This window comes from Argentina silus (assembly GCF_951799395.1).
Source record: "Argentina silus genome assembly, chromosome: 8".
Taxonomy (NCBI): Eukaryota; Metazoa; Chordata; class Actinopteri; order Argentiniformes; family Argentinidae; genus Argentina; species Argentina silus.
In genome coordinates, this window is record NC_139662.1 from 3843762 (window position 1) to 3861957 (window position 18196).

Sequence of the window (18196 nt, forward strand, 5' to 3'; positions counted from 1 at the left end):
ATCAATCCATTTTAAAAATGCTGTAATGCTTGTAATGATTTAACAATCTCACTAGCATTTGTGATTTTTTCGTTTAAACTTGCATCAGTTGCACAATGTATGTTATGTTGGATGTGCACCTTTTTAACTGCATGTGGTAGTTTGTCAAAATATTGTAAATATTGCACAGCATTCGTGATATGGTGATGTCATAAATTCATTTTGCATACAGTAACCTGCTTCAAGCCTGAAAAACAATCAAATATAAAACCTTTTATTATAAATATACAAACAATATCAAAACTGATACAATCACTTGGTTAGTAGTACCACAACAAGACCACAATGCAGTGAGAACATCCAAAACACAAAAACAATCATGCTTCAAACCACTTAAAAATAAAGGCATCTTAGGTTAATATGAAATAATTGTAAGGTTAACATTCATCTTATTTCATGTCATTGTTATTGTTCTACAGCTGTTATACTTAAAAAGAGAAACATCAATATTCTAACATTTTCTAATGCTATTTCCAAAAGCTAGTTTCAGTGATAGTTACTTTCTGCCTATACTGATAAAGGAAACAGGTAATAGATATATTTAGATAGGGTAATAGATAGAAGGATTATATTAGGAATGCTGTAACTTTATTTGGAAACTAGGTCAACCTGTTGTGCAAAATGTGTGCCAGACACAAAGAGATTCTTAGAACTACAGTAAATACTTATTGAAATGTTATAGACAGTGACAAATTTATTAAACTTGTTACAAAAACATATCATATTCATCCTGTAGAAAATAATCTACTTAACTCACCCGAAATAGATAACAAAGAAAAATATGCTTTCTTTTGAAATAAATAAACTGGCATACTGCCAAGTAAAACTTGCTTCATAGAAAGCATTAAATACAATAGGTCACAAGTAGTAGATGTGCTTAACATGGTACCCATGGGTCCAAGGTTTTCTGCATTCTATCAAGCACAGTGTCCCTCCTCCAGGACATACAATCTCACAGAGAGTCCATTGACTCAATAAATACAGACATAAATAAAGAGGATTCCTCATATTACACCTGACTCACTATCTCAGAGTCCTCTTCAATAAACCACTGCACTGGAGTTCCATCTGGAGCCCTCTGAAGGATCACCTTCTGGGGACCCTGGAAAACACAACAACATATTTCAGTCAGCCAGTGTAATACCTTTGTGGGTATTTATTTGAAACGTTGATTCCAAAATGTCAGTCTTGTACAACAAAAGTGTAATTTATGTATCTCTGTGGAATATCTGCAAACAAGTCTTACTGAGGAATATGTGTTGTGAATATGTGTTGTGGTAATGAGTGCAGGCATTCTAACCTCTTTATAGGGGGGGGGGTGAGGGGAGGTGGGGCTCTTCACTCTGAAAGACCCATGGCGTTCTAGGAAGCACGGGCCTGCCTTTTGGAGCTGGTTTCGCTGATGCCAGGACTTGAGCTCCTCTGACACCAGCTCCCTGGGCAGCACCCGGGTGGCATGGTTTGGATACTCCCTCAGCGAGGGCGTACGGACCAGCCTGTTGTAGGGGGGCGGGGGCTTCAGAACTCTTGTAGGGGAGGACAGCCCCTCTGGCCAGTGTCTCTGCTGTGGTGCCTGGGTCACAGGTGGAGGGGGAGACAGGTAGAGTTTCCCCATGTCCAGGTCCTGTGGAGAGCAGAGGCGTTCCTCTGCCAAGCCCCTGCAGAAGCTCTGGGAAGATTTGTGTTGGTTGTTCTTGTACATGCTGTGGTGGTTGTTGTTGTTGTTGTTGAACGCTGAGGGCCCTTTGTTTTGGGCACCAAAATGGTAGCCATACGGAGGTGGGCAGAGTTTAGGTATCTCTGTGGGGCCCTCTCTGCTGGGGGAGCTGGTGTAGGAGGGGACAGAGTGTTCCGAGCTGCTGTCATCAGAGCTTGACTGGTACAGGCACTGGGGGGAGTACTCTGGTGACTTCACCATGAACTCTGCCACTCGGCATCTTGGCAACATGGCTCGCCCACGGCTCTGATCAGAGCTAAATCTCTCCAGGTCATGAGCAGGGTTACTTTTGGGAAGCCTGATGGAGGAAATAACAGGGAGAGAAAAAGTCAGAGAAACGTTTACCCTTAGATCTGTTCAATACATTAGATCATGTTTAAAAACAAGATCATATTTATATGTAGCAATGTTAAATAAAATATTTTTGACACAATAACAAAAGTATGAAATGCTCATTTATTTGACACACACACTCATGGCACATAAAAGCACCAAACTGACTATTTAAAAAAGGCTTCCTTCAAAGCTGCATGCTGTGAACACGAGGCGTCACAATTGACGTGCTGTTACGGCAGTGACATTCTGAAACCTTACCTGAAGGACTGAGAGTACTGGCGGCGCACATGCAGCTCTGGGGTGGAGGGGGCGCTGTTGGATTGAGCATGGCGCAGAGCCAGATTCTTGATAGAGGGGAACTGGAAGGGGAGAGCACGGCTGTCTCCACACACTGGGGTTCCTACTGGACTGCTGCTCACACAGAAGTATTGCAGTTAGACAACTGAACTGGATATATAATATAATACCATCAACAATACACAAACAATCAATCATTGTGTAAATGATGTCATGTTCAAGTTAGGCCCTCCATATTTACTTGGTCAGTGGGTTTCTTACCTGGACCTGCTGCTGCAGGCAGAGAGGGGTTTGTTGAGCTTCTGGTAGGGCTGGTCCAGACTGGACTCTCTCCAGGGGGAGTTCTGAATGGGAGAGCGCTCATACTCCACGCTGGAGCTGGAGCCCATGGTCTGGGCAGAGAGAGACTGCTGGAGACTGCCCTGGGAGGACTGCAAGGAGCTTGATGATGACTGGAGAGGATCTGCAGAAGGGGAGCCCAAGGCTGGTGGAGAGAGGGGGCTGGAGTCTACGTCTGTGGAGAGAAGAAACGCAATAGAGAGAATGTGAGATCAAAGTCAAAACTGTTGGGGTCTTATTTACATAGCTATTGAATTCCCATTTCCACAGAAAGTTGTTGACAGGCAGTTGCAGCTCCACTTACCATCATCCAGGGCCACTGTGTCAGACAGGGAGCTATCGTCAGACATGCACAGATCTGGGGACAGAAGCAGAAACAAAAACCTTTAGTGCTTAATCCATCCAATCTCCATCTAACTGGATGAGCATATGAGCTCCCTGCAGAACATAAAGTAGCCTGAGGGGGGCAGCAACAGCACTCACCTCTATGGTTGGCTTTGGTGTTGGTCCTTGGTGAGGCACACTCATGTTTGATCCTGTGCTGAAACACTACCTCCTGCAGATCCTTCACTTTCCTCTCCTCCCGCTTGCATTGCTGCAGTCGGCTCTTCTTCACTGACTTGCTCAGGTGCTCCTCCACGGAGAGTCTACGGGCTGCCTCGTAAATCTGTAGCTGCAAGGCCAGGTCTGCCTCAAGAGAGTGCCACTCTGAATCCTAAGGGGGAGAAAGAAGGAGTTTTATCTTAGACAAAATGGAACTCCTGATTGTGCTCGGCTTGAGTGGGTAAATATTCTGTGGTCAAGTCTTTCTGTCTTTTTTTGTGTATATGGGGAGGAAAAGCTTGGTACCTCTCCATTCTGGTGGATCAGGTCCAGCTTGAAGGCAGCTCCTATTCGCCGGCGAACACGAGGAGGCTTCTCTTCAGGCATTAAAGGGTAATCTGAGGACAGTTTGCCTGTCAGTTCCTGTAAAAGTAATAGAGTCAAGAGATAAACTTGAAGGAACAACCCTGTTTAATTGATTAGATTAATGCTGAAAGAGAAGCTTGACAAAAATGCCCTCTGACCTCTTTCTTTGCAGATCATTCATATAAATATGATATGGGGGGTTGCGCTTGTGAAAGCCCCATAGTGTCACTTACCGCCTCTCTGATGCAGAGCTTCTTGAGCTCCAGCAGACACAGCTCCAAACGGTCCTCCAGAGACTGGTGCTTCAGCTTCATGGCCCTGGTGTGTGTGGTCAGGTCCTTGATGGGGGATGTTGGGCTATCTGGACCTGTAACACACACACAGAAGATTATATCAAATGTACTTTTCAGAACACAGGCCATACTAAAGAGTAGAGCTTATTCAACTTTAACCTCCTGAATTGACCTCTTACGTTTTGTATTATGCAACTACAACTGCATTCAAATTGAGGGCTAAGGTCTTACCAGAGTGCAGAATGATCCCACTGTCAGTGTCACTGATCTCCTCTTTACTCTCCATGGCTGTTGTGAGGACTTCTTCACAGTGTTAGAACAAAAGCTATTGGAGGGAAATAATTGAGTGAGATGAGTAAATATCATTACTTTTTTTCTTTATTTTCTGTTCAGATCACTGAAGAAAGTGCCAATCATATATGCAATCACATGTCAGACAATATACACACAATCTGAGTTACAAATCCTGATGCTACTCTTCTCCTCAACAATAGTGAATACATGCTGAATGTCTATTTTCCACTGCTCCCCTAACCAACTAATGTTACCCCTCCCATGCTCTCATCACAAAGGCAGCAGCCCCACACTTGACTCGGCACATGTGCGGGGGTTAATCTGAAACAGGGCGTCATGGAGACGGGGCACACTGCGGCTGGCCGGGAGAGTGTGTCGCCATGAGGCGTGTCAGAGGGCGTTTAAAGAGACGGAACCCCCAAAAGAAAGCAGATGGCTGCAGGAATTACCCCCTCTCATGGACTGCACCTGTTCCCCCCTCACACCCCTTCCAGAGGTCCCATTCAACCAGTGTCCTGAAACCCTCCAGGGCTTTGAAGTGGAAGAATGTCTCAATGCTGGGCTTGTCTCTGCAGCGTCAGCTCACATAAGACAACCAATGATTCACTATACACATACACACTCACAAACTAGAAGGCAAAATTAATGTTGTATATCCATCCCTTTTCATATCAATGTCTGACATTTCTACATCATTTTTGGACTTTAAGTTGAAATACTTAATATATTATATTTAAGCCAAGAGTCTAAAAGTTACTTATAAAGTTAATAAGCAGAATGGCAGCATGGATATCCTGTTTGAGTTTCATAAGGAGAATAAGTAGAAGCTGAATGACAGAGAGTATCTATATGTGACATGGTTTGAGTTGAGTAACCGTTGAAAATGTCATCAAAGGATAAAAGGATAAGAGAGATCTTTATTTAGTCAGTTTTTGGTGCATTACTTTTTGTTTTCATTCTCACATGTCTGTCATCAGTCAAGGCTCTCCTAAAACAGCAGATCACAAAGGACTTCTTTATGGCCACTAACGAGATTAGAAGATATCATTACCGTCCCTTGTAACAGGTCAACATACACCACTGCCACACAGGAAATAACAACTCTTAGACTGGATATAACTATTGTGACTGCTCATATGCTTGGGTTTCTGTGTGTAAAAACACAACTTCAATGTGTCTACGGAATTAAAGTTACAGACAATGGATCCATACTTCTGAGAACACACTACACACACACACACACACACACACACACACACACACACACACACACACACACACACACACACACACACACACACACTTCTCCGCACTGGGTCATGTAGCTTTAGCTGCTATAGATTAACAAGGCCCTATAATCCACTGGTCCTATCTAATGCAGTATGTTTAGAGATGGGTATCAGGCCTTTTCCGAGTGACGGGGAGGACACAGCCCGTCCGCATGAGCAACTCTTGACAGGATGTTATTGTGTTGATCACACGGGCTCTGCCCATTCAGGACAGTAACTCATGTGAACTGATGCAGCTTTGAGCACACAGTAGGACAATGAGGAACAGCATGCTCTACTGTGCACCACCGCTTACTGAATACACAGCAACAAAGGCCCTGTATCCACCCACCAGTCTGGGTAATCTGCTATGGGTACAATATCTGCTGACACCTCTAGCTTTATCCCAGGAACATTGGGCCAACAGTGAGACAGGCAACAGGACCCCCTCTCAGGGAGAGAAAGGAACAGGGCTGAGTGGGTGAGGTGGGTTGGGGCCTTCATAGGGAACTGCAATATAAAACTGGGACGGCAACAGGAATTCAGCCTGGTAATCAGAGACAGGCAGCGTAGTGTGGTGTTTGCCCACTTACACTCCATAACTCTCTATAGACTTTCACAATGTCTGTGGTCAGAGGGCTGCTTGGTGGGTGGGTGGGTTGGGGTAAAACAGCAGACTGTTCAATAAATTGTAGCCTTATGGCTAGACATAGACATCATTAGCCATAGTATTTAGTCATCATACTCATATGAGTGTTAAGGATGGGCAAAAATCTATAAATCACACCATTAAGTCAGGAATCGATTTCTTGGAGAAATACTACTGTTACCTTAAGCTCCACCCAACAGACTATGACTTAATTGCTGTCATCAAAACAACCTAATTACAGCAAAATCTTCTGTGATCATGACAAACGCCATCACAGGACTGGTCAGGATAGCAGCTGACTGTTACACCCATCCTCACAGTTCGCTGTACCGTGAAAATGTAACATCTACGGAAATGGGTGTTTATAGCAGGAGATTATGATGTGGATTGACTGTCTCCCAGACTTCCCCACCACCCTTTCCCATGAGCCTTAGGAGTTGTGATCTCCTGGAATGTAGCCACCACCATACTCATTACCACTGTGGTCGGGCCTGGAACTACCAACGGGGGCTAGCCTAGGAAACAGTGAGGGATGCCTGAAACCAAACCAAGACCTGAATGTGAAGCCTGTAATTAAGATTCTCAAGTGAATGCTGATACTATGGAAGAAACCAAACGACTTTACAGTATGCCTTATTGCAGAGTCTGACGAGGAGCCAAAATCCATTCAGCAAAATTGATCCATTCTGTATACAGCATGGGCTGCTGGGGGAAAGGGATTCAATGTGGGGGAGCACAGGGAGAGAGAGAGAGAGAGAGGGAAAAACCTTTCTTTCATCATCCAGAACCAAAATACTGTACTCAAACATAAACTCATGAACACAGTAGCAAACAATGGGCCTGATAGGGGATGAACATCTGAAACAATGGCATGGAGGAAATTAATCAGTGTAACAATAAACATTCTTCTTAAACTCCAATGCATGCTAACCCCTGATAGTAGCAACGTGTTTCCTTTGACAACTTTCATTCAGAACAACTGTAACATTAGTGCCTTAGTTTTCCAGTAGAGACAATGAGCGACACCAGCCTACTCTCAGTCATCCCCGGTAGTAGAGGCCATATGTTAGCCAGACACATAAGCTCTGTTACAGCCCATAGACAACATAAATAAAGAGGGAAAGAAGAGATGCTCCATTGTTCTCTAAGATCAAGACACATGCTATTTGAACCTTCAGTCTTCAAGACCACTGCAATTTAGCAGGATGTGATTCTTGGTCTGCACAATTTGTATTTACTCACCCAATGTCAATCCATGTGTTTGTCACCAACAGATAAAAGGAACGGTAGCACCAGTGGTGGAAATGGAGGGGAACCAACAGGAACCAGGTTCTGAGAGTGAACTTAATAGCAGCATTCAATTTGCCCCTGGACTCACCAGGGTTCCCCTCGTGAATTAATTCCATTTTCAACAACACTCAGGTGCTTTCAATGGCATCAGCAGGGGCTGATAGTCTAAGTCAACATAAAACTGAGAACTTTTTTGTTTGGTGACAATTGATGCAAACAACTGACCATCAATCAGTATGTTTACTCCTTTTACACAGAAACACATATCTTATGTGTAGACCATTAGCCCCTTTTGTCCCATTTCCTGTGTTAAGTGTTAACTAAATAGCTGTGGCAAGTGGCAAGATAAATTAATTGTATGATTGGATTGACTTGTGTGTAAACTAAACACATATTGTAGTATTTTTTATTCTGGGTTAGGGGTTTGTATAGTGACATTTAATCATATTGATGATGATACTCATCTGATGGAACTGTGACTAAAACATGTCATAGGGACACTCTGGAATAAAGACACCATAAAATCAAGATACATCTGTGTTGAAAACTTGGGCTTAGCCAATTGTATTTGAGTTGTGTGTTCATTCAACAAAAAAAAACTACTAAGGTAACACATCCTCGAGAATCGCTGACATTCACATCAGATACTAGTGTTGCTCTGCTGAGAAGTTGATACATTCAGCGGATACTTTCTGCCCTCTGTTGTTTCGCTGTAACAATAACGCGAATGTTACATTTAGTAAGGCGTCCTGTAACACTTTTTATTTTATTTTATTTTTTTAATTCAAATGCATTTTCTTACCTTTGTGCGTTGGTGAGTCCTCTTAAGTTAAAAGCATCTCGTTGAAACTTAAAGAGGAGAGTCTCTGAAGTCAGATGTGATGATGGACATTGGGGGCGTTTCGTGGTGGGACATCTGTCGTCGGCTCATACCATTCTCCCAAGAAAAAGAGGGGTTGATTACTTGAGTTGAGGAGTAGTTCTTTTAAACAAAATTCTTCTTAAATCAAACACAAATTCTGTGCGTTTAGGTGAATTGTGACGTTTTGTAAAGATATTTTGAAAAATAAGTTAAGAAAATAAACATAATTTGGGAAGAGCCACATATTTGCATGGGACGTTTTCGCCCGACAATACTTTTTTCCAGACACGCTCTGCCCCATTGACACAGCACACGACTCACCGAGGGGGGGCCAAGGCGGCATTATTAGTGTGAAAGGGGGATATAGAAGAATAGCCCGAGAGAAACAAAGTTTGGGGAGATGGCGAGTGCTTGGGACAGCTGGCTGGTAGGCCAGTCCAAGAAGTGACGAACAGCTTCTCAGAATCCCAGCAGTATAGCTTAATAGGCTTAAATTATAGCATTTGATGCGTAACGTATCTAAAATATCACCTTTTTGCAATAGTGATCACTGGATTGCAGAATATCTTTGAATCATCCATAGGAGAGGCCACTTTAGCATCTTGACCAGACCTGTAGGCATCTCTTCACTGCCCGGACCAGGAGAGCACCCTCCAGATGGTCAGCTTTCTTTTCTCATCCCGTGATGGAATGAAAAGATCAGCTAATTAAACAAAGTCCCATATCCATGTGAAAGACCGCTAGTGAGCCCTTGGGGAACTGTTGTGTGCAGGGGTTAACCACAGAGCTGCTTGCAAATCGATTCTCACAGTCGAATTATCTCTATAGGCCTACTACAATGTATTCTAAAAAGAGAATCTCTGGAAATCATGGACATCTTTATTTTCATAAACACATTAGCCTACTAAAAAAAGAAACTACAAAAAGACAACAACACACATACAAAGAAAGAAAGAAACTTAAACGGATAGGGTTTCAGATCATACTGTCAAATTTACAAAATAGCTGATCAGGGTTTTTTGATAAGAGATTGATAAGAGACAAGCTCTGTTTAGAATGTCTCTGTTTAAAACAATCCCATACCATATTGAGTGATACTGAGAACAGAAATAAGTGCACTGGGAAGAGGATTAGGTCTTCTTTCGTTATTATTAAATAATGCCTATTATGTCCAGTACTAGAGTACTGTTGGTTTGCTCTTAGTATTTATAGCCTCTGCATATTAAAAATATGACACTGCATACAGTTGTACACCAATACATGGCTGTAACTGCTCTTGGAAACAAAAACATGTTTTTCTAAATGAAAAAAAAACAAACATAGAAAAAGATCACTTATGAATAACGGATATAATTCTTTGAGAGGATGCCATAAACATAATTAATAATGCGAACTATTCCATTAACATTTTCTAAGGATGTATGACCAGTTTTCCTAAACATTTTCTACAATATTGCATAACATACACATATTTTACAGTTTACTTTTTATCACTGTAAAGACCGTCCAGCAAGGGATGCACATAGTGGAGTTGTTTGTCTTTCAACCACTTGCTGCAGTAAAGTTGATTGTGTGGGATATGGAAGGATAGGGCCACTGTGGTGAAAGAGGCTGCGAAGGGGGGGGGGGGGGGGGGGGTGAGAGTTTGTGACCCTCACTACTCAGACACCGGTGTACGACGCAGATTCTCCCTCACACGGACAAACTCTGGGACCTTCTCCTGGTCCTCTCGTCGCTTGATCTCTTCCTGCTCATACTAAAAAACATACCAGTGGCGTTAGAAGAAGAAGAAAAGACAGGGTCAAATTCTGTTAACCTTACTGTGATTTACAGAATAATTACTTTTATTTAATTCTCTTCCCTTTGTGTATGTATACTTTATGTATACAGTACATTGAGTCTTTACCTGTTCCAGTCTCTGCTGCCTCTTGCGGAGCTCTGTCTCCAGATCGGAGGGGGGCCGCAGGGCCAGCTCCTGCTCTCTGTGCTGCTCCAGCCTCCGCTGCTCCAGGACCCGCTGCAGCTCTGGCTTCTCCTCCAGCACCAGGCCTCTGTGGGGTCACAACAACTGGGCTCAGTCACACACCTGCTCATACACATACACACACTCACCCTACGCTTACAGTAATAATCCCCATTCCAAAATGTGTGTCATGTCAACTGTAATGGCATTATGTTTGATAACCATAGAGTAAATCATTTTACATAGTCTTTATAAATGATTCTGTTTACAATACTTTTTTTTTTTAAATATATGTTTTAGGGCATTTCTGTTTTATTGGGATAGAGATAGTAGAGATTGACAGGAATGATGGGTGAGAGAGAGGAGGGATGACCTTGCGATGATATGGTATACGCCTTAGTGTGCTACACTACTGAACGCCCCTGTTTACAAGACTTTTGTACCGACCTTTTGTAGCTGAGCAGCAGTTCCCGGTGCAGGTCCTGGTGGCTAGGGCTCTCCACAGTGGAGCCGTTCAGTTTTCTGGGTTGGGTGACCTCCTCACTACACTCTGTGGATTGGCGGGACAGGGGAGAGTGACACATATAGTTCTCTAATGGAGAGAAAAAGGTACATTTATTTTCAGATAAAATCTTTGATCATATAATTTGTGAATTCAACTAGTTTTAGTTGTTCTGCAGGCCCTACTTGAGACGTGTTGATTAACTTACCACTTTGTTGGTAAATAGTTTTTTATCTAAAAATTGGCCCAAATCAGTGACATTAAACAATGTCCTCAATGAAATTAAATGTATTGGTCCTATTTGAAAGTAAACTAATGATTAAGCAGTATATAATGTACAAAAGTGGCTACAAAAAGGAGTACCTTTTCTGTGGTGTCGAAATCCTGGCCGCTGAGATTTTCCCAAAAGGTGCAAGAGGAAAAGGGGGATATGCCCTGTTAACTCAAACACTGGTACAAAGCTCAGGGTAGGCCTGAATAGAAGAGTAGCCTGTATAACACTAGGGTCTAGTATACTGCACTAGGGTCTATGATGAGTAAGTTATCACACATCTGCACCACAGATGGATAGTGAATAAGAACATTTCTAAATCAAAAGATATGACGTGCGATAGAATCTTCCTGTGTTACTATAATTGGTCTGCTTTTTCACCCCACTGGATTGAGGGTATAATTACGCAAGCTTTAAGAGTCTTATCATCTATTTGGCTGTACAGTCAAGGTTTCCTCAGGTCATTCCTGACCTAGTCACCAAAGCATAGTCAATGTCAACATAATAATAGCAACTAGAGGATGGAAAAATGAACAAATAAAAGGAGAGAGCGTAATAAATAACAATACATGTTTTTTTTATTATACTGTTGGTGATAGCAAATCTCAAACTAAGGTGTTGAATTAGCTGCCACAGCTAGTAAGGGACACACATTGTCTAAACAGACTGTCTCCTCATTCAGCTACAGTTAGAGCAGATGCCTATGCCACTCCCAGTTGAAATCAGATAACCAAACTCTGAGAAGAAATGAATAGTATCATATTAAACAGGGAACAGATGGTAGACTGCACTCTATGCTCTCTATAGAGAGTATAGTCTCACAGACAAAGTCAAAGGCAAAAAAAACATTGCAGGTCAACTAGTTGGATTATGTTTGCATGTCTCACTCTTTGTTTATCTTATAAGATCTGTATAGACTCTCTATGATTCCAGGAACGATCTGCTATCTCTGGAACCTGTATAAGCCTCCAGGTGTCCTAGTGCAGGCCTCATGCAGGGTGTTTACCTGGAATTGAGAATAAATAAGGTGACTCTGATCTCTGCTGCTGAGTGCCACACTTTTAGCCAGAGCCAGGGGTACAGCCAGGGACAGGACAAGTGCCAGCCAGACTGGACCAATCTGATCTCCTGGTGTCTCTTTTCTCCCCAACTCCTCATACACCGACACTCACTTAACAGGATCTTTTGATGTTGTGGACTCCTCTATACAATTTATTTCATTGTGCTGAATCACAACAAATATGACAGATTGGATTATTGTATCAAATGTATATTTTTTTTATCATTAGGTCATCATTATATGGTTAAATACATCAAGGGGGCCATTCTCCCCTTGCCACGTTCAGATCACCTGATTTACAGCACCAATTTAGCCACCTAGAGGCCACAGTGGTCACATCAGTTGGTTGATCTAAAGTACCATTGATTGAGCTGAACATCAAAATGATCATGCAATGTAGGTTTTAATACATTCACAATTGCAATGCTGAACAAATTATAGACACCCAATTGATAGATTAATCTAAATGGAACTAAACAACTTTCTCTTTATTGAAAAAGAAACATATAAACATGTTAGTCACACATTCCATTCAAAGCCACAATACCTTCCCAGGTACTGAGGTCTCTATAGACTAATATGTTTATAACTGAAGAAGAGTCAACAATTGTGTCTGCAGATTACTCTAATCTTCTAGGTCATTCTACAGTGTTTCATCCCGTGAGTGCAGTGTGCTACTGTACTGATATAGCAGGTACAGTTCAGTTGTTGCTCAGCCTCCAATTCAACCCTCAAAGATCTAAAAAACAGAAATCAATGCCAGATAGGACCAATAATTTATTTGAATCCAATCATTAAAGATCACTCACAGATCAGATACTCTACTGTGTTGACCAGAATCACCTATCACCACAACCCACTCTGACAGGTGGCAACCAGACTGTGACAGTTCAGTCACCAGACAGACTTTAAGATGATAGTAAACAGCCTGTGAAACTCACTTTCTTTGCGTATGACCCCTCCATGGCAGGGTGGCCAGGTTCCCCAGATTCTATCCAGCTACAGTACAGTGCCTCTGTCTCATTCAATAGTCCACTGTCAAAAGCAACACACCTCTATGCATACAGTTGTCTGTCTCTTTGCAGCGCCCAAGTCCAACATAGTGCTGTTGATGAGGAGAATGTAGCCTTCAATGAGCTGTTGTCAACAGTGATAGTAGACATCCCCTGAAATCTCTTCATGCCTTTCAAGATTAACCCACAACAATCCCCCGGGCAGTGGATGCAAGATTAGCTAATTGTCGTCGACATCAATGCTGCTTTTAACCAAGCTAACATGGCACTCCCATCAGCAGCTTTAGAGTCTATGCCTCGTTCGCTGAGCTCTTTAATTCGGTCTAGTCAGACAACATTACTAAGGATGTGGCATTCATGCTTTTAAGAAAATGAGCACATAAGTGGTGTGAAGTAATTTTCAGTAGCTCCGATACCATCATGTCTAATATATCTTTGACCTTATTACAAACTAATATAATACCTTATCAATCTAAAGAAGAAGTAGATAGATACTTTAACACATTCACTGAAATTCACTAATTTCACATAATTTAAAAGAGGAAATTGAGGCCTGTAAAATAAAATTAGTACTTTCAGTAGTTTGTGACCAGCCTATGTTTACCTTCATCACAACTGTCACTACTGTCTGCTTTGGAAGTTAGAAATATTGTAGCCTTCATGGACATACTTAAATTAAACCACTCTTTTAAAGGCACATACTCAACTTCACTTTCCCCGACAGCTCTATCATAGCAGGTCTGTGTAATTATTGTCTGAGCAGCTGTGTTATGGACTGCACAGGCTTTTCAAAAAAGTGGATGAATTTAGGCCTTGTGGAATTACATTTTGAAGGTGAATCTGAAATCTGATCGTTCTCAATAGGAGGTGATTACTGTGTGTCCGAGTCCTCACAGCACGTATAATATATATAATATAACATTAACATCGTCGTGTAGACCCAGAAGTGACGTCATTCCTCGGTACTCGATTGATCTTCACTGCAGCATTCCAATCTGTCTGTCGTGTGCAACTTATCGACCTGTTTCATGCTGTCAAGTCTATTTGGACAGGAAAACAGCACACTGATAACTTAGTTGTCAACGTTGACAATGACAAACGGTATGAAATACTCATTCTGTAGTTAAGTGAAAATAAAATTACTTTTCACATTAGCTAGCTACTAACATTTGCTACTAGGAAGTTTCTTGCTTGCTAGCTAACGTTAGCTAGCATGCCAGGTTATGATGAAGTAGACGTGGCTCCTCACAACTATATAATCTAGATATAGCCAGCAATCAAGAGTTGTTGATTTTTGATGGAGACATAGTTAACACTAAAGAAATAAGCTGAGTTTGCTGTTAATGTTAAACTAATTGCAGTAGCAAAACTAGTAGCAAAACTAATGTCCTGAATGAGACAGGCAGCTATAGTTATGACATCTATATTAATGCATACAGTTTTCTTTTTGAGCAGTGTATTCATTCGATGGATTACTGGTGTTCGGGTTGCTATTCATCTGCACATGTGCATACCTCAAAAAAATACCTCGAGTAAAGGGCTGGTTTCTGTCTGAAAAGAGAGGCGTCTGGGGAGTGTTCTACAAAGGTAAATGAGAACAATATATTGTATATATATCTACACAGTGTTTTGCACTATTGGACAAAAGATAAAGTGGACAGCAATGCCTGTCAACTTTTCAAAACTAGAGTTTTGATAGTTACACTAGAGAACCTGTCACCAACACATACAGTAATGAGAACCTAAATGCACCTGCACATATTGGCATATTTGGGTTGTGCATTTGTATGAAATATAACAAATAATATTTGTTTTAGCTCTATCCTGCTTTTCAGTTGATTCAGAAATTCTCTCTTTTTTTTCCTTTCAATATTTTTAGCTGCTGTGATCGGGACAAGACTTCACCTGGCAGTGGCATTGTCCTGCATGTTAATGGCATTCTATGTCCTCTTCATAAAGTGACACAGCCTCTCTAGTTTACAGTGACACACCTCATGGACACTGATTTGCTCAGTTCTCAAGGACCAACAATGGACACTGGTGAGGGAAGAGGACAGGACTATACTTTTCCAATAGGGGTCTGCTCTCAACTACAATGGCACACACCCTGCACTTATTGATCTTTCTAAAAATGTCATTGTTACAACAGATGAGAATGCCATGAGTTTGGTACTACAGAGGTCAAACTACAAGATGTTTCTCTCTATTAGTGATGTTTCTTCTTATTGGTGATGTTTCTTCCTATAGGTCCCAATTATTAAGTAAATGGGTGGTTGTGTTTGTTTGTGTGCATTCAAACAGGGTTGTCATGGTTTTTACAAAATGTTTTTTTTAGGAGAAGTAACTATTGACCAATGTAGTTATTTTTATTGCAGTTTACTTGAGTGAGTACTATCCTGTTTTGAGTTAAGTGCCTTTGGAGACAAGAGTCCTGACTCATGACCAACACAAACACAGCACATCATTCTAACAGAGGAGTAAAGGATGGAGTAGGTTATCTTAGGAAAAAATCACTGTGACTTGCTCATGATCTGTTAAAAAGTTCCAATGTCTTATTGCATTTGCTAGTATTTTCACAGGTTGCCTTGATGAAGTTTTATTAAAAGTTGTGTTTTCTAAGATATTTAAGATGTATATAGGGAAAAGCAGTGGTGGTCATGAAACTAATTAATAAAATGTAACCATTGATTTTTAATGATGTGCCAGTTTTATTATTACCAAATGTTTTAAGGCTAATTTGATACGTGCCCTGTTCTCCCTACATCTTATATACCTTTTATGGCCACTAGAGGGAATCACTTCCCCAAGTACCCCTCGATATTTCCCAAGATTCCCTGAGCCGTATAAATACCAACCCGGATGTTTCCACTTTCTTGTTTGTCGTGCGTTTGTGTGTGTGAGTGTTGTGTTGGGTGCTTGAGCGAGCGAGTGAGTGAGTGAGTGTTTGTCGTGTGTGTCTTTATGTATTTTAAAAAAAACTACACAGTGATCTTATTTGATCTGGTCGGAGTCTGGCCTTGCTCCGATTCGGAGATGATAGAACCCGACTTGCGAGTCTCTATGACGATGTGCATGAGGCATCTCACAAACTTCTGGGCTTCCACAAGTGAAATTGTGGTCAGAAATGATGATTTGATCAGATATACTAGTGCCGAAGGGATTTTGGGTTCATCTCAATCTCTATCACGGCCGATGAGTATAACGGCGATTCTGATCTAACCATAATGTATCATTGTGGTGCCCCTGAGACGATGCTGCTAAGCGCCGCTGCTAGCAAGCTATCTTGAGTTAACTTTAGCAAGCAAGCTAACTTTGTTGCATAGCTAGTCAGGTGAGTTATTTAGGCAATAGGCTTACAAAGTGAATATTAATTGAAGAGAAGGCGTATAAGTGGGCTAAGTTAGGTCGTGGTTGGTCCCTTTTTATTTAATAGTAAGTTGAGTGGGACACAACATTAGGTTGAGTAGAAGCCACCATCATGCTTCCTAGAGTAGCCCCGGTTAGTAGAGGCATTATGATGAGATTCTGTGGAAAGAAAAGGAGGGTGTTAACACTCGATTAGTAACACGCCATGCTTTGTCCTCCAAAGCAAAGGCAGCTTGACCATAATTCAAATGTTTGGAACCATTATGTTGCCCAACACCTGGTCACAGTTCTAACAACTAGCCTATAAAATTCCCAGCAATGTTGGAATTGCCCTGCAGTGCTATAGTAATTACGTTGTACATTTGTAGACAAGTGGAAATGGGAACAGTCCATGTTCCACTTTTCAATAATAAAATAAAAAAAGTTTATTACTAAAAAAGCAATTATTAACCTGTATAGGTTTCTTTAGCTGAATGTTAGTAATGACAGTGTTAATCAGGTATAAGAGTAACCTTAAACAAGGTGTTTATGTATATGAAAGGGTGGAATTACTTGCAGTAGTCCCAGATGTGCGCATTTCTACAGGGATACGTAATATTCAATAGCATTCTACCTTTTCTTGACTTATTTAAGTGTGGTCAGAAGGGATTGGTGTATGCTTCATGCACATAGGACCACCAGACAGTTTTTAAATCATCTCACCAAATCAAGCAAAATTTGAACATGTCTTTACATTCAGCATGACAATTAATCTTACCGATTGTTCCCTCAATACTGTAAATGGAAGATTTCTGTGAGTTCATCCATACTTTCACATTGCTTTTCTCAACATCACATGGTGGGGTTTCATGTTTTCCACGGTTCTTCAAAGTCCTCCTACAAAGTTATTTTATATTAGTCCAGAATGAGAAGCATACAGTACAGTAAGTGATCATCAGCATACATCAAAGTTACATCTTCCTTGATTTATATGACCCCACCTAATTTCAGCATACTCACCCATGGTCATCAGTAATGGTTTCCCTCTGGTATAAGGTCTGGTTCCTACTGCGTAGAAACTCTTGGTGGTGGTCATATGTTGATTTTAGATTGAAGTCTAGGCTGTCTTTTGGGGCCTTGGTTGAAAAGAGAAGGTATTTGAGTCAGTCAATGCCCAGTTAGACAGTTTCCTTATAGGTTGCAATTTTTTTTGCCTGGCTTTAGGTCTAAATTATTGTGTGGTTTACCTCCAGGTCATGATACAGCACATTCCGTCTGATGCTGGCCAAAGTAGGCCTGTCATTTAGACGACTCCAGGGTTGGTCATTTTGCGCAATGTGAGTTGGTTTATCGAATGGCTCTTTCTGTTCAGAGAGAGGAGTGTGCAGGTTAAGGTGATTTTTAGAGTAGCCTTAATCGTAGGCCTAATAGACTGCGATTAATAAAGCTAATGTATGTAGACATATAGTAGGCCTAGGTTGATTACCGTACGAATATAGCTACACTAGAATACCAGTAGGCCATATGGGCTAAAGATAAGAGTGGCCTACCTGACATTGCCTTGTTCCAGTGAATGTATAGTCATTCTCATGTTTTGGAAAGGGAAAGGGATCCCGTTTTTGTGGCATTATAAAAACTAGAGGTGTTATAATATTAATGTCTGATAAAGATTGAAAAGACTTGCCGCAAAATTGTTTCTCCTTGGGATTCTTGTCGCAGTCTCGAATGTTTACTAACAATGGTTGCTAG

General features: G+C 41.4%; 4 protein-coding genes across 5 annotated transcripts; 1 reads left to right on the forward strand and 3 right to left on the reverse strand.

Annotated features, from left to right (window-relative positions):
• Positions 1 to 232: 232 nt before the first annotated feature.
• On the reverse strand, positions 233 to 8302 carry inavaa (innate immunity activator a). Its single transcript, XM_083674427.1, has 10 exons — positions 8234 to 8302; positions 4162 to 4255; positions 3871 to 4004; positions 3578 to 3694; positions 3212 to 3443; positions 3033 to 3086; positions 2651 to 2903; positions 2351 to 2503; positions 1340 to 2054; positions 233 to 1141 (listed from the first exon to the last, which is right to left on the reverse strand). The coding sequence occupies exons 2-10, from the start codon at positions 4214 to 4216 to the stop codon at positions 1049 to 1051; spliced, it is 1806 nt and encodes a 601-aa protein (XP_083530553.1). The 5' UTR covers positions 4217 to 4255; positions 8234 to 8302; the 3' UTR covers positions 233 to 1048.
• A 902-nt stretch (positions 8303 to 9204) lies between these two features.
• Positions 9205 to 13154, reverse strand: LOC310808661 (protein FAM107B). 2 transcript variants are annotated; one of them, XM_083675684.1, is made up of 4 exons: positions 13031 to 13154; positions 10704 to 10848; positions 10200 to 10344; positions 9205 to 10049 (listed from the first exon to the last, which is right to left on the reverse strand). In XM_083675684.1, the coding sequence occupies exons 2-4, from the start codon at positions 10838 to 10840 to the stop codon at positions 9951 to 9953; spliced, it is 381 nt and encodes a 126-aa protein (XP_083531810.1). In that variant the 5' UTR covers positions 10841 to 10848; positions 13031 to 13154; the 3' UTR covers positions 9205 to 9950. The 2 variants fall into 2 exon arrangements, with proteins under 2 accessions (XP_083531810.1, XP_083531809.1); XM_083675683.1 differs by lacking the exon at positions 13031 to 13154 and having other exon boundaries at positions 10704 to 11300.
• Positions 13155 to 14090: 936 nt separating this feature from the next.
• Positions 14091 to 15789, forward strand: LOC310807929 (protein kish-B-like). Its single transcript, XM_083674594.1, has 3 exons — positions 14091 to 14203; positions 14558 to 14689; positions 14982 to 15789. Exons 1-3 carry the CDS (start codon positions 14194 to 14196, stop codon positions 15062 to 15064), a joined length of 225 nt encoding a protein of 74 aa, XP_083530720.1. The 5' UTR covers positions 14091 to 14193; the 3' UTR covers positions 15065 to 15789.
• Positions 15790 to 15933: 144 nt separating this feature from the next.
• cfap276 (cilia and flagella associated protein 276) lies at positions 15934 to 18172 on the reverse strand. Its single transcript, XM_083674540.1, has 5 exons — positions 17998 to 18172; positions 17695 to 17811; positions 17468 to 17583; positions 17226 to 17344; positions 15934 to 16627 (listed from the first exon to the last, which is right to left on the reverse strand). Exons 1-5 carry the CDS (start codon positions 18073 to 18075, stop codon positions 16557 to 16559), a joined length of 501 nt encoding a protein of 166 aa, XP_083530666.1. The 5' UTR covers positions 18076 to 18172; the 3' UTR covers positions 15934 to 16556.
• Between the last annotated feature and the right edge of the window lie 24 nt (positions 18173 to 18196).

Excerpts from the sequence above, each read along its gene's own strand:
- inavaa (XM_083674427.1), bottom strand. The coding sequence starts at position 4,216 with ATGGAGAGTAAAGAGGAGATCAGTGACACTGACAGTGGGATCATTCTG. Across the intron at positions 3,087-3,211 it reads CACCAAAGCCAACCATAGAG|ATCTGTGCATGTCTGACGAT; the intron begins GTGAGTGCTGTT and ends TTCTGTCCCCAG. Across the intron at positions 2,904-3,032 it reads CACAGTGGCCCTGGATGATG|ACGTAGACTCCAGCCCCCTC; the intron begins GTAAGTGGAGCT and ends TTCTCTCCACAG.
- LOC310808661 (XM_083675684.1), bottom strand. The coding sequence starts at position 10,840 with ATGTGTCACTCTCCCCTGTCCCGCCAATCCACAGAGTGTAGTGAGGAG. Across the intron at positions 10,345-10,703 it reads CTGCTGCTCAGCTACAAAAG|AGGCCTGGTGCTGGAGGAGA; the intron begins GTCGGTACAAAA and ends GTGACCCCACAG. Across the intron at positions 10,050-10,199 it reads GGCAGCAGAGACTGGAACAG|TATGAGCAGGAAGAGATCAA; the intron begins GTAAAGACTCAA and ends TATGTTTTTTAG.
- LOC310807929 (XM_083674594.1), top strand. Across the intron at positions 14,690-14,981 it reads CTGGGGAGTGTTCTACAAAG|CTGCTGTGATCGGGACAAGA; the intron begins GTAAATGAGAAC and ends CAATATTTTTAG.
- cfap276 (XM_083674540.1), bottom strand. The coding sequence starts at position 18,075 with ATGCCACAAAAACGGGATCCCTTTCCCTTTCCAAAACATGAGAATGAC. Across the intron at positions 17,812-17,997 it reads CTGGAACAAGGCAATGTCAG|AAAGAGCCATTCGATAAACC; the intron begins GTAGGCCACTCT and ends CTCTCTGAACAG. Across the intron at positions 17,345-17,467 it reads ACCATTACTGATGACCATGG|GAGGACTTTGAAGAACCGTG; the intron begins GTGAGTATGCTG and ends ATAACTTTGTAG.